Below are 13,928 nucleotides of genomic sequence, written 5' to 3' on the forward strand. Positions count from 1 at the left end.
GCAAGAAGCCTGTTCTGGGACCTGAGAGCATTACAAATGTTGAACTGGTTTTCTCTGTCAAAGTGGGCCAGAGTTTTACAGGAATGGACTAGAAGGGAGAGTTTGTCCTTCCACTGAGTCTATGGTTTTGCTCTGTGCTCAAGGTGTTCCTGGGAGACAGGGTCCCTCCCTGCATCACTCAGCACCACGGGCATCTCCACTGCGTGGCCTAGGCTGTCACTGTGGATGCCTGACCCTGGTGCCTGTCACGGTCAGCATGGGCAACCATCGCCCATCACTTGATTCAGCTGTAGGTGCACTCATTACACTGCCGTCTGCAGCTGTAATGCTCCTATTAATTTCCCTTTTGATATTTTAAGAGCAATCTATAAATCATGCCACCTTTCATTTGTGCCATCGTTAATGCTTGGTAATAATGCTGCAGCAATGCATTCTTGGTTAAGCTTGTCTCACAGCAGAGCCAACATTATCTGCTCCCTGCTGGATTCAGCATGTCTGAAAGTCGAGCGAAGTACAAACTTTTCCATAGTGATACACACTGACGTTAGCAGAAAAAGGTAATGTGTGTTAGTTATATAATGGCCTGTGATGCAAAACAAACACTAAAAAAAAATATTTCCGGTTTTATTGTGTGCATTTTCAGGGCAGGATAAAACTGTTTTATGGGAAAGTTAGCAAATAGTACTTTCATACACCAGTGGACAGACCTGTACCTTTTTGGAAGCATAATTATCAAATGATGAAGTAGGGATGTTCAGAGGACAAGGCCTTCTGAGTGGACAGTACTCACACAGCTTGCACAGGGGATCTGCCGGGACTGCTGTCGCTCTCGTTGCTGTTGGTGTGTTCCATTGCCCCATTCAGCTCTTCCCGTATTGCGCTGGCTAGGTTGCCCAGAGTGGGGTTCCCCATGGAAGCGGTAGTGTATAGAGGTATACTATTCTCAGCCATCGAAGCCTGCCATCAAACCAAAGGAAAACTTAGGAACACACAGGGTAGCAATACAAGGAAATGATGAAATATGGGCAAGCTCTACAGTCTTCCACATAAGATCCTTGTAGCCTGGTTGGCAAAGTTTCTAATAGGTGTAAAAGGACTCTGCTTTGAAGTGGTGTTTAAATGCAGACTTAATGTTTTTTTAGTTTTTTTCCATTTCTCTGCCTTTCAGATAAAACGAAAAATGAGAAATCTTCATTTGCCACATGGCTGCAGCAGCTAGGACAGTCAGGTCAAAGCCAGGAGCCCAGAAGTCTCCCCAAAGTGTGGCAGGGGCACAGGTATTTGGGCTGCCACCTGCTGCCTCTGAGGCTGCACACCAGCAGGAAGCTGATGCATCCTGGACTAGGTGTGCTGTCTGTGAGGTCAAAGCGTGGCTTTAAAGAACTGCCTGGGGAGACCCTCATGCCTGTGGGGTAGGAAGTATCCTTGATAACCACATGCTCTCGACAACACTATCTAATATGAGGCTTATGTTTCAAGGCTTTTTTTTTTCCCCCTCCAAGAAGAACTGAATATTTCCCAATCTTGGTGAAATATAATGGAATTTTCGTTTCTTTATCCATTTTGAAGACTCCACTATTGGATAGTGGAGATTTGATTAGATTACCTGGAGGCACCACTCAAATTTATGGGAACTTCCATAAACATTTACTTGTTAGATCCTATGGAAAAGGAAGAGATTATAGTCTTGGAATCAATTTTTATCTCTTCCAATCATTTCTGTTTCAGTGATTTTTGAATCTGCTTACTGTATTTTGAGAAAACTAGAGCTGGCTAAAGGTAACACCACAGTCTTACAGGCTGACCAGTCACTTCTGGATTTTTAGAACTAAAGAAAAATCTCTCAGGAGGAAGCTCTAAATCATATTTCTTTTTGGTGCCTGAGTACATCAATATTAAAGGTGACAAAAGTCACTTCCAATGAGTGTTTGGGGGGGAGCTCCCCTGCACAGAGGGACACTGTTCACTTCCTGTCCTGCGTTTGTGTGAAGTGTCCTCCCACTCTGAGCTGTACACTAGTCCAGGACAGCACGGGACTACACTTCCCTACCTCTTCCATTTGGGGAGTGATTCTGATCCAGAAAGCGCATATTATTCAAGAAGACAGATTTTCAAAAATTGGTGGCTGTTAATCGGGCCACAATTTATTAAAACTGTCCTCTTGCAAAATACGCTTTGCCTGGATTTCCGTCTTCATGAGAAAAATCTGGACTGGTGACTTCCATTGGCCAGTCACACCGGAGTCCAAGCTACTATAGAAATCCTGGCACAAGAGAGGAAGCTTTGAGCCAGAAATGAAGCAAGCAAGTGAGCAAAGCTGGCTGCAAGGAACCTGCCTATTGCCTATTGTAACAATTGCTGCTCCCCTCACTGCAGATACCCCAAAGGCAGAAATGCTTTCTGGATACCACTTCTGCGTGTTTTTCTTTTTTAAAGGAAAAAAAAATCCACTGCTGGACAATGGATTATTTCAAAATTAGGTCCTCTACAAGCCCACAGCTTTTCATTGCCTCTCCCTCTGGATTTAACTGCCTTCTTTTTAAACATGGGGCTGGAGAGAGGGGAGAGAAATCCTGTTTTTACTTCCAAACATGGTGAACTACTCATTTTGAAGAATAGGAAATCTGAATATTCTCCCACTCTCCGATAGTTTGTCAAATAATTTGAATCGAGTACTTTTTGCAGCAGATCTCTTGTAATTGCAATAAAGCTTTTTTTTTTTTTTTTTTTTCCCAGAGCATTGGCCAGAATTCTGCTGCCGACTCCAGCTGGACAGCATCTTCACTGCCCTTAATTGTGACACCTTCCCCAACTGTGGAAGTACTGCGACCACCACCCGATCCTCTGTCTACTGCAGCCGTGGCAAGGTCTGCTCTCACGGGTTAATTTCAGCACTGTGCAATCTCTGTGAGGCAAAAGTGAGGTCATTATTAGGGTTTCTTTCTTTCTTTTTTTTTTTTTAATTCTCAACTAAAAAATTGGAATGACAAAATTGAAATGCTTGTGAGGATGTATTCCCTAGGATGAGGTGTTCACCCTACTGCCAAGGTACCAATTTTAAGATGAGTAGTCTCCCTGGCTTTCAAAGATGACTTTGGCATGGTCAAGGCCACCTCTGAATGAGATGGGATCCAGCAGCCACAGTGGTGAAAGGCATCGGGAGGCAAGCAAATTTAAATAGATCCCTTGGTTTGCAGACAAGAAAGATGTAACTAAAGAAAACCTGTCCCTTTATAAAAGGATCAAAGGAGCTGCAAAGAGATCCTGGTGTCTGCACCGCAACAGAGCTCCTCTTGAACACTTTGTCGAACAAGTGATCAGAGGGACTCTCCGCGAGGTTAGAAAAATGTTCAGCAAATGCTTATGCCTGACAAAGTAGTCCTTTTCTGTAGCTGATAATCTCTTAGGAGCAGGTGGACCACCGATTTTACAATGGAGATAATTATATAAATGCTGCTGCACATAGTATATGGCTTCCTATCACACTGGCACCTCTGCCAAAAAAACGAAGGTGCTTAAGTAATGGCGCAGACGTCCGTAAGTACCATCACTTCTGGGACATTAACCACTCCCGGACCCTCAGGGAAAAGGCAGTCTATAAATATGAAGCTTTATGGTTACCCTTAGTTACTCCACTTTTTCAGAGCATAATGCAATCTGTCCCAAGTCCCATGTTTTATTTCTGTAGTGGATTCTGCTGTCCTATTTTATAAATTGTGTATCTTGCATTATGTTGCTCTAGTAATTTTTTTTCAAAGATATTGTTCCACTATTATTTTTACTCATCTTAAAAAATGGAAATGGGTGGTAATGGAAAGGAAGGCCTGCTGGTAGGATCTTTATTTAATTTACACAGCAGAAAGCTGTCTTGTGTGATGGTCTGCCGCTCAAGGCTGCAAGCCCACCAAGGACAGTGACACTCCACCCTCTATAAGCGATGCATCTCTACCAGTGTATTCGTTTGCCTCATTATGGACACCACGTGTCCCTAGAAAACGGCAGGACAGCTTGGGACCACCACAGGAAGCCAACGGTGCAGAGGATGCCACAAGCAAATGTGTTCAATGGTTCTAGAATAATCAAGTACACTAATTGAAATGAGTCACACAGTGAGGAGTATCCAGAGGACACAGGGTCGTTGGTTTTGTTTTTCTCTTGCCTCACGAATGTAAAATGCACTTGTAATTTTGATGCTATTCCACGTGGAGCAGCCTTTAAGTTCGTACTTTACAAGACTCCAGGGAAAATAAGTTAGTAATGAATGGTATTTACAGTGGCAGCATCTAAGCGTGCTTTCACTTACTTTTCTAAAGTTACTGTGTAAACGACAAGTAATTAAAAGAAATGCAGAAAGTAGTTTCTGGTATGAAAATTTGATCCAGACAAAATAATTACTGCATTGGTGAGTTCAGTACATTCAGTATTGGAACTGCAGTGCTCTGAGCAGCAGTTCGCTGGGCGCGGGGCAGGTGCTCCATCAATACTGACGTCATGCGGGGGGGCGGGGTACAGCTCTGTAGGAGCCCTTCCTCGACACTCGTCCCCAGACTGCTGAGGATCTCAACTATTTTCTCACCATTGCCTCCTCTGTTGTGTTTTCCCACAGGGCCCTAACACATCACGAGGCACCGTGATACCCAAGCAGCAGCTTCAATGAAGATGCAGGCTGCCGAGGCACACAGCGGTAGCAGACGACAAACATAGCACGTGGTATACTGTCAGGATCCCCGTCTTGCAAAACAGGGGTTCTGACCACAGAGATGCTATGGTTATGAGCTCTCTAGGGACACTGTACTACTATGCTCAGGTACTTTAATGAAGAGATCTCTGCTGCTGTGCAGTAACGGAGAGATGTAACAGAAGGCCTGCTTGTATCTGGGTCGTCATCGCTCTCCTGCTCATTGATGATGTAACAAGTGCATGGTTTGTGTTGGCAAACCAACATTCTGTGCTGTGATTAGTAGGTCATCTTAAGAAAACTCTTTTAGGCTCCTAGCAGATTATTTAAGCATGTCTACGATTCACAGAAAAACACAGTGTACTTACAAACTGAAACAAACCCCGCTCCTCCCCCCAGACAGGAGACAAGATGCTCACAGCGACTTGAAAGAAGGAAGAAGAAATACAAAGCTCTGCTTTTTCTTTAAACCCGTGAACAATAGAAGGTCATGTGATGCAGTGGCCTATCATCCCGCACATTAATAGCTGTGCTAGAGTAATTACACTTGTGGTATTTTTGCCTCAAGTGAAATTCTGAAATAAGAGGATGGAAATTATGATACTGCTGATAAATATTAATAAGTGAACTTTTAATTTTTTTGCCACAATATTCAAAATGCTAAGCATCCTGCTAATGCTGAAGCAGCCCGATGTGTTTGCCTCCAGGGAGTACGATGCTTTGTGCACTTAAGAAAAAAGTTTAACGGAATTAAAATTTAATATCTAATTAGAGCAAGGCTAATATATTTTGAAATGAGTGGGGGAGACATGTGCCTCTGCCGCATATGCGGGATGGCCATTAATCTTACCTGTAAAGCTGCATTGAGAGGTGTGCAGTAGGCGTGGCTGCTCTGCATGTTTTTAATAAGGGAAGGGTTACTGTATAAGAAAAAGATAAAAACTCAAAGTTAAACGCAGTGGAACCCCGAGTCCCTAGCTCAGTTGTCTTAAGCTGGCTGGTCATTTCCCCATTAATGTAACCTGCACAGTTAAGCTCTTCTCTGCCCTCCTTCAGGGAGATAGTCTGGGCACACACCTGTGAGGACACACACTGCTACCCAAGGCAGCGGAGTCTGCTAAGTCACAGTAAGCCTGGATCTTCCCGTTACAGATCTCTGCAGACTCATACTAGGTACCCTACTCCACCAGAGTGTCACTTTGGGGATAGCACTGGGACCTCCAAGAGGTGACACCAGGGCGTCATGGGATTGAAGAGGAAGCAGCCGGGGGCCTTTAGGCATCAGCACGGTCTGGACTTGGGACTGACAGCTAAAGGAATGGCAGGAAGCTCTTCCTAACTCCAAGGCACTGATCCTGCCACGAGCTGGGGAAGGCCAGTCCCAAGGCAGGCGTAGGCCTGCTCAGACCTACTTTTGGCATGATCCACGAGGGCGTGACAATAGTTGGTGTTGTCTCTATTTACTGACTAAAGGACTCTAAGATACCATTTTTGAGAAGACCTCTACCCTAGTAAAATAACACTACAGGAATTATACATTGGATGGGTGAGGGAAAAGAATGACTTCCAATAGGAAATGTGAGAAGTCACTAAAGAAAATATACACAATCTCATCAGTTAGTTTCCTAAACTGGGAACATGTTAATCATTCCTTTCATCACAATTATGCTCTTAAACAATTAATAAGAAATTTACCCCCAGTAGATACACATTTTAACTCTAAAAACAAATTTCCTTTTTATTTAGAGGAATGAAAGGTCACACAAAAGCATTTAGTTAAGGCTCGCTGTAAGCTGCTGAATCAAAATACAACCAATGTTTGCATTTAAGACGTCAAAAAAGCATTCTTCAAGGCACTGGTGTGCCCAAGAGAAACAGGAGAAGTACATGTACAGATAACACACGATTCATCGCAGAAAGCTGTGGCACTGCTACTCGGTGAAATGCAGAACTACATGGGATGAGTCAACCATGCAAAGCCAAAGCAACAGCAGAAAAAAAAAACAAAAGCAAGTAAAGGCTCTTACTGTGCGACAAGCTCGTCAGAGTTTTCATCAGGGCAGTATTTGCGAGGACGGCCTCGTTGAATATGGCGGCCACGTTTAAACTCTTCATCATCAACTGTCCAAAAGGACCCAAACTCATCCTCTACTCTGATAAAGCACTTATGCAGTGAGAGGTTGGTGCGAATGGCACCCTGGGATAGGAGCAGCAGCAAAGGAGATGAAGTGGCAACAAAAGGAGACGGGGTTGGGGGCAGAACAGACATCCAATACAGGGAACAGGAAAAAGAAAATAAAATGCAATAAGCATAAGCAAATGGTTTGTGAGGGTTAATATGCATTGCCACCTAAAAGCTACTAGCATGTGATGCAACAAAGACCAGCAAGCAGGGCAGGGGACTGGTGGGTATACAAAACAGGAGGGATGAAATGCTTTTTTGCTTCCCTTAACTGAGACAACGTGAAACCAGGTCTGTGGTCTAACACCGTCTAGCAGCCAAAGCCTCTACATTACACTTGTTAGCACAATCCAAGCTAGGCTAAGAAGTTCAAACATGGTGGACGTACCCACTGATCTTTTGTGGCCTTCGTTTTTGGAATTCTACTTCATCCACTGTCCATACTGCCCCTTTAACGTTTTCTACTCGCACAAAACACTTGTGAAGGCTAAGATTATGACGCACTGCATTCTGCAGCAAGTATAAAAGAGAGAACATTTACATTTTTCTATAAGAAAAGACTCCAAAAACAGCAGTACATTCAGCCTAACAGTCCATATTTTTATAAACCCACCCACAAGAGCTGTACCTGCCACCCCCGTGGAGGACCTCCTCCTAGCCAAGGATGTCGATTCCAGTGAAAAACTGAAGTCAAGACTATCGTACTTTGGCATTTTAGCCTAGTTTCTAAAGTAGGAGAAATATTTTATAATATTCACACAAGCCCAAAATAAATTCCACAGTACAAATCTGAAATATAACTATGACATATAAAGCATAAAGTTGTCCATTTTAAGCCCATCTACCTCCATTCTTTTTTTTAAGGCTAGATTGTTTGTATTAAAAATGGTGACTTGTATAACATAGCCAAATATAAGACAGCTTCTGGTTTTAAACATTTCCATGGCTTTACTGAACAGGAATTGTACACTGGATTTAAGCATTGAGAGCACTGCCTCTTGCATCCAACAGGATCCCGTCTACCCCGTAGTGCCTTACCTTCTTGAACACCTATGACTACTTAGCAGTAAATGCCACCGAAGCAGATGACTAGAACTCCCTCAATGGCAAAAATGATATTCCTGCAGTTGGTGGTTTTCACAGGCAAGTGTTTCTCAGGATTCAAAGTATATTTCTAGTCATTCCTAAACTTGGCCTTTGACATTTATAATCCACTGGAAAGGAGGATATGAACTCAAGGGTTCAGGCTTCTAGTGTTTCAACTCTCCTTTGAGTTTTAGGACAACCCACCCACCCATGCTGGGGAGAGGAACAAGCCAGGCTTGTTTTCTTTTGTCCTGCTGGTTGCAGACTCAACTTTGGACACAGAGCTATGACAAAGAGACTCACGTCACTGACGTGGATTTTCTGTGTAGACTAGGTATACGATTCAGCTGGGAAACAAGAGGTGGCTAGTCCCCTCACACGGCTTGTAAGCCTTCACTCAGTTCCAGGGACACACTGTGCACCTCTTCCCTTCTACCACCTGTAGCACCCCTGAAGGTGGCAGAGCTAGATGCTTTGGGAGATGTTTCAGTTTTCTGGATATTTACAACTGCATGATGATTTTCTTCTACTATGGAATATTTGTGTGTGTGATGAACTGTTTGGCAATTTTTCCTACAGAGTCTGTTTGCAAAGTTTTTGCAGTATCAGCATAATTGGGGTAAGCTCAAAATACCCAGGTGACTGTTAATGGACACTTCTCATTCAAAAAAGCTTCAATGAATTAGCTTAAGAACAAAAGTCTCTAAAACTAAAAATATTTGTAATGTCAGGGTTATACTTGATACAGCAACTACTTTGCCTAGAAATTTATAGGCTAGATTTGTGTAGTTTTCTTGTTTATACTGCACAGAACCATAGTTTAGGCTGCTTCAGGTCTCCTGTCACCTGGGGCAAAGCTGGGGAGGGGTAAAGAAAAGACGAAGCCAAATTTCTTTTTAAAAATCCAGACAGCATGTTTACACAGAACAGACGCATCTGGGAAAGGCGGCAACACCGCTAATGCTAATAATTTTCTTGCGTTTTAAAATAAGTACCAACATGTGTGGGACTGAAAAGAGCTGTAGGGAGCTGCTTCTGCTGAGGATGGCTGCAGACCTGGCTGGACCCTACAGCCGTGCTGCGTAAAGATGCTGGGTTTTGTCTTCTACGACTGTACTTGTAAGCAGAGAGCAGCTAAAATCAATAATATCAACCATTTTCAAGAAAGATGAGTAAGCTCTTTTCAGTCATAACTTAGGGCCTTTCATCTTTTGTCTAAGATCACAAATAAGGACACGTAGAGAAAATTACCCGTATTTATGAGTTATTAAGTACTTCACGTAGGAATGTTTATATTAATGACACTTTCTCCTGCAGTTTGCAAAAATCGAGAAGTTAAATCTGAAGATCCCAGCTTAAGTATTATATTTGGAACTGGTAATTATTTTTAAATTTGATCATTCGCTATTTATAAAAGGCAACCTGAAGAAAATGCTCCCTGCTCCTCCAGCCTTACATTTGGTGAAGCATTCTGAAGAGTGTCTTTGCAGCTTCTCTCCCAGTGCAGGCTAAGGAAAGGCGGGCTGGAGTCCGCCCGTGAGTCTCAATGAAAAAGGGGATCATGTGGGAAATAAACTGAAGAATGGATTCTGTGATTATTTGTATTTTTCTTTGAATGTGTCTACCGCATTTTCACCAATTACATGTCACAAAGATCCTGTTTGCATTCGATGTGTTTAAATGTTTTGGAGCATAAGCATTACAAGAATTTCAGGCAGGAAACCACAAAGGCTATAAATGTCAGAGTGCACTTGCCTTCTATAAGCAAAAACAACAGACACCAAGGTATATCAAGTAGGAAAGTCCAAATATTAGGGCTCACCCTCATACAATGGAAAGAATACCAAGGGGTCTGTGAATCAGCTACTCAAGTGGGAATGAGATGGGCCGTGTGTTCCCATGGGGGTACCCGGCTGAGACCTGTGGGAAGCAGCAATGAAGTCCCACGGCTTAGAGGCTCCTTTTTCTTTCTTGGTGCATCTATGGAATGCTCAGGGACAATCTGGCGACTTTAACAAACTTAGTGTATTCTCCTGGAGGAAATCCCCACGACAGTTCTCGTGCTTGGACTGATGAGAGTTTTCAAATCATCACTGAAGCTTGTGTCAAGTTTCTAGGGTCATTATTCCAAGTTCCTAACGGTGAGCGAGTGAGTTACCTCTCAGATACCAGCTACGGTTAAAGACTAAACAGTAGGAGGTTTGTACAATGTCAGCATCTGGGGCAACACAGTGCTGTCACCTCTTCCTGCACAGTGCAACCAGAAAGGTGGGATTTTACTGATTGCTTCCCCCACAATTTCCCCAATAACACAAGGAGATACTTCAAAGAGTTTATGGGGAATGAATCAAACGAAGAGTGTATTTGGATACATAAAAATTTCTTAAACCCATGGAAAGTTCTCTCCGTAATACACATTTTCCATTAACTTTCTGAAGATCTCCCATATCCATATTCCTATGAAAACAATTTCCTTGTAGACCAACAACTGTGTCTAATTAAAGTCTATATAAGTCCATGCTGTGAAAGGCAAAGACTAGACCTGACAGAAAGCTTACCTTCCACGTGGCTGCGTTGCGCCGGAAGTAAGCAAACATTCGTGTGAACCAGTTATAGATTTCATTTAGTGTTAGCTGCTTTTCTGGAGATTCAAGAATGGCCTAAGAAGCAAAACATCACAGGAGAGAATTTGTGACCAAATTGGCAAAACTGTCATCATCCAGTTTCTTGAAGGTATAAAATAAATGTGGTTCACAGCTACACCTTGACAAAGGTTTCACAAAATGATCTAAGATTAATGGTTGTATTTAAACAGCTCAACAGCAAAATTCAAAATGGAATTATCTAATTGTTTTGAGTTTTTATTTCTGTTTCTGTACAGAAATATTAATTTATTAGTCATTCATAAAGCAGAATCAAAGAGAAATGCAAAACATTTCACTAGCTGATTAAAGCTCAGTAATTATTTAGAGCTCAGATTAATTCTAGGGATCAGAGATTACTGTAGCTTGTGATAATTGACTTGCCATCTTTAAACAGGCTCATTTTCACTGTTGTGTGAAATGAATTTCCTAATAATCACATCGTATTGTAATACTTAATCAAAAGCAATTATGTTATATATTGCAGTTTTTAAAAACCTTATAGAAAAGGTTTTAGCATGCTTGCATACTAAGCGGTTTTATATCTACTTCATCAATATAATACACCCATGTACATGTATACCTTGTGATATAATTTCACGTACTGCATTATTTACTTACCTGCCTAATTAAGGATGCATATGTAAATGGTGGTCTAACTTCCGCATTCTTATAAAATTCTTGGTTCTGCGCAATATCTGCTAAATAAGAATCATTGTCCTATTAATTATCACTTTTTAAAAAGAGGCTGATCAGCAAGAATTGCAAGTTGTAACTTGACACGAGGCAGAGACTGGAGTAGCTACCTGAAGAAATGGGCACGTTGTATTTGTCTGAGTACCGCCTGCGGATGGGGCCCACCGTGTGCATGCTGGTGGTGGTGATGACAGAGGGGCCTTGGGTGACGGGAGTCAGGGGCGCGGTCGGGGTCGTCGGGGTGTGAGGTAAGCTCTGTGGAGAAGCCTCGGAGGCGGACTTGGAGAGTGTGACGCTTGACACCAGATTCAGCTGCAAAGAAAAGAACACTTTTCAGAGGACCTTCCAGAAAACACACAAAGCAGGAAAGAATAGTAATGGAGGACGCCTGGTGGGGTCCTTTCTCCAACTAGTTTTGTCTGCACTTAACTGAAATACAGGGCGAGTTTGGAACTCATTTAATATATTTACTATGAAATGCTGCTTGCATTGTTCTCGCCTCCATTCAGCGAGACAGGTGTTTCCAAAGGCTGCAAAATGGGTGCTGACAGATACCGAAACGGGGTTACGCAGCCTGGTGAGTTCACAGAATCCGGAACCTTGATGGTTCCTTACTCATGACATCCCACCCTCTAACAGCTTACTGAGCCTCGCCAGCCTCAGCAAGGAGTCCTAGCAAACACGTGGGCATGCGCTGCGAGAGGCCTGGGCAGTCCAACAGAAAAGAACCTCTGTGACGGGCTAGTACACACGAAAAGCTGTTTTTCCTCCACTGTTATTAAAATCAAACTTCAATTTCAACGGACTGAAACAGCGACCCGTGGCCTGCGGCCAGCATCCTAGACACCCAAGGGCGGACCATTCAATTCCAGCACGGAGAAGTCCTGGGTACAGGAAGTGCCTCTCAAAGACTGTGCAGCCCCAGTGAGCCATCGTCTGTTCCTTTCAATCGTCAGTTACGATATTTAAAAGCTCTATGTGTAATCTTCATTAGATTAAACTCTCAAATCTATGACCAGAATCTATGAGCTGAGACTCAAAACAGTGAAGCTCTTAAGATTTTTTCCCCTTTAAATGTTGAATGTACTTCAACATGAAACAATTCACATTAAGTAAAGAAATGAATCTTATTTACTTACAATAGTATTGAGGCAAATGCAATGCTATTTAGATTGATCTATTTTGGCCTTTCACTGCTATTTTTACAAATACTTGAGGGACGCTCCTTTTCCAAAATTCGTTCTAACAGAAATTTCCTTTGGGAAATGCCGAAACACTGGCTGCGGTCAGCGTCCGGATCGGCATTTTCACAGAGCTGTCACTGCAGACCCAGAGCCCTGAACCAGCCTTCCTCGGCAACATCTCCTCCCTGCAAATTCCGACTTCTTCTGTTTCACCACTGCCACAGTCAGTCCATTCAAAGTAAGCTTCCTTTGAGATCCTAGCCAGAGAACCAATTCAAAAGCACTCCACTAGGAAGTAATAATATTCACTCTTCAGTAAGTGAAAAACCCGGCAGAGCCATCTAATATGAGGGGAATTCTAAGGGAAGAAAGTGAAGAGCAAAAATCACTGAGGAAATAATAATGGGAAGTGTAAACATAATGCTAGAAGTTGTGCTTCCCTTTCTATTTTGAGCTTGAAATGTTCACGCAGCACAAACAAGAGACCCCCCGCATCTGAAACAGCAGGCCATGAACATCGCGCTACCCTCACAAGTCCCCCAGGACGCTGGGCACGTGCTGTGAGCTGCTCTGGTCAACAGACTTGGCCACTTCATAGGCACCTGCCTGCAGGCTTGGCCGGGAAGCAAAGGCGCAGGAGTTGGGGCTGCCCTGTTCCTAGAGTTGGCCATTCTTTACTGACCAGGTACAAGTACCTGTACAAACCAGTTCAAGCAGTGGATCACCAAAACGAGTACAAGGTCATGAACACACAGCCTTCCTGATTCAGACGCTGCTCCGGGGAGTTGTAGACAACACGTGCAAGAAGCAGGTTTTATAACATCCAACGCTCTGGTTTCATTCCATTCTCATATCCTCATCAATGCAGAGATGAAACAGCTTGCTCACAGTCCCACCCAACCCACTGGCAAACCCCAGCTTGTTTCATTGTTGTCCCTGTGGTCATCTTATACCTAACTAATGGAGAAAATAAACACTAACCAGTGTGACTTTTCTATGTCTTTTCTCCTGAAAAAGAAGTTTCAGTGACTAGCTATGATCCCTGTCATAAATAACACCGAATAATTCTTGCTGAGCAAACCTAAGGCAGTTGATCCCATAATGATGAAGACAGTAATATAATACATGATTGCCATCCTTAAAGAGCTCACTATCAAAAAGCACAGATTGGTCAAAGATGAATGTGTACAATAACCACGCACACACATACACAAATCCTGAGAGTTGACTCCACTTTGGGCCTCTCTCTTCAGCTTCAGAACGTGACCCTAAACACTGTGGCCTTCTTAAAGATGTAATGAAAACCAAAAGCGTAAATGTGCTGAAGAAATACAGAGATGGGGGCCCAATGCAATGGCTAAATCCTCACCTTGCAAGCACCGGGAGCCTATGTCCCATTCACTTCCTGCTTGTGGCCTGGAGGGCAGCAGAGGATGGCCACAGCCTTGGGACCCTGCACC

General features: G+C 43.1%; 1 protein-coding gene and 1 long non-coding RNA gene across 8 annotated transcripts in view; one reads left to right on the forward strand and one right to left on the reverse strand.

Annotated features, from left to right (window-relative positions):
* The window catches only part of LOC121165844, a 33,004-nt gene extending 23,471 nt beyond the window's left edge, over positions 1-9,533 (forward strand). The window contains exons 2-4 of one of the 4 annotated variants that reach the window (XR_005885324.1): positions 2,737-2,923; positions 4,607-4,710; positions 9,264-9,533. This is a non-coding gene — a long non-coding RNA (uncharacterized LOC121165844). Of the gene's footprint in view, positions 1-2,736; positions 2,924-4,606; positions 4,711-6,424; positions 6,725-7,871; positions 7,978-9,263 lie in introns of those variants that run through there. The other 3 variants (XR_005885321.1, XR_005885322.1, XR_005885323.1) reach the window with 3 other exon arrangements.
* FOXP1 (forkhead box P1) overlaps positions 1-13,928 on the reverse strand; it is a 493,878-nt gene that overhangs the window by 4,992 nt on the left and 474,958 nt on the right. For all 4 annotated transcript variants that reach the window (XM_040994813.1, XM_040994814.1, XM_040994815.1 and 1 more), the window contains 6 exons: positions 11,395-11,596; positions 11,210-11,289; positions 10,505-10,606; positions 7,249-7,370; positions 5,529-5,598; positions 791-957 (listed from right to left, as the gene is read on the reverse strand). In XM_040994813.1, the coding sequence (XP_040850747.1) occupies positions 791-957; positions 5,529-5,598; positions 7,249-7,370; positions 10,505-10,606; positions 11,210-11,289; positions 11,395-11,596 (743 nt within the window). The remainder of the gene's footprint in view (positions 1-790; positions 958-5,528; positions 5,599-7,248; positions 7,371-10,504; positions 10,607-11,209; positions 11,290-11,394; positions 11,597-13,928) is intronic.

This window comes from Ochotona curzoniae, unplaced genomic scaffold (genome assembly GCF_017591425.1).
Source record: "Ochotona curzoniae isolate NIBS_2020 unplaced genomic scaffold, NIBS_Ocur_1.0 contig_908, whole genome shotgun sequence".
Classification (NCBI taxonomy): Eukaryota; Metazoa; Chordata; class Mammalia; order Lagomorpha; family Ochotonidae; genus Ochotona; species Ochotona curzoniae.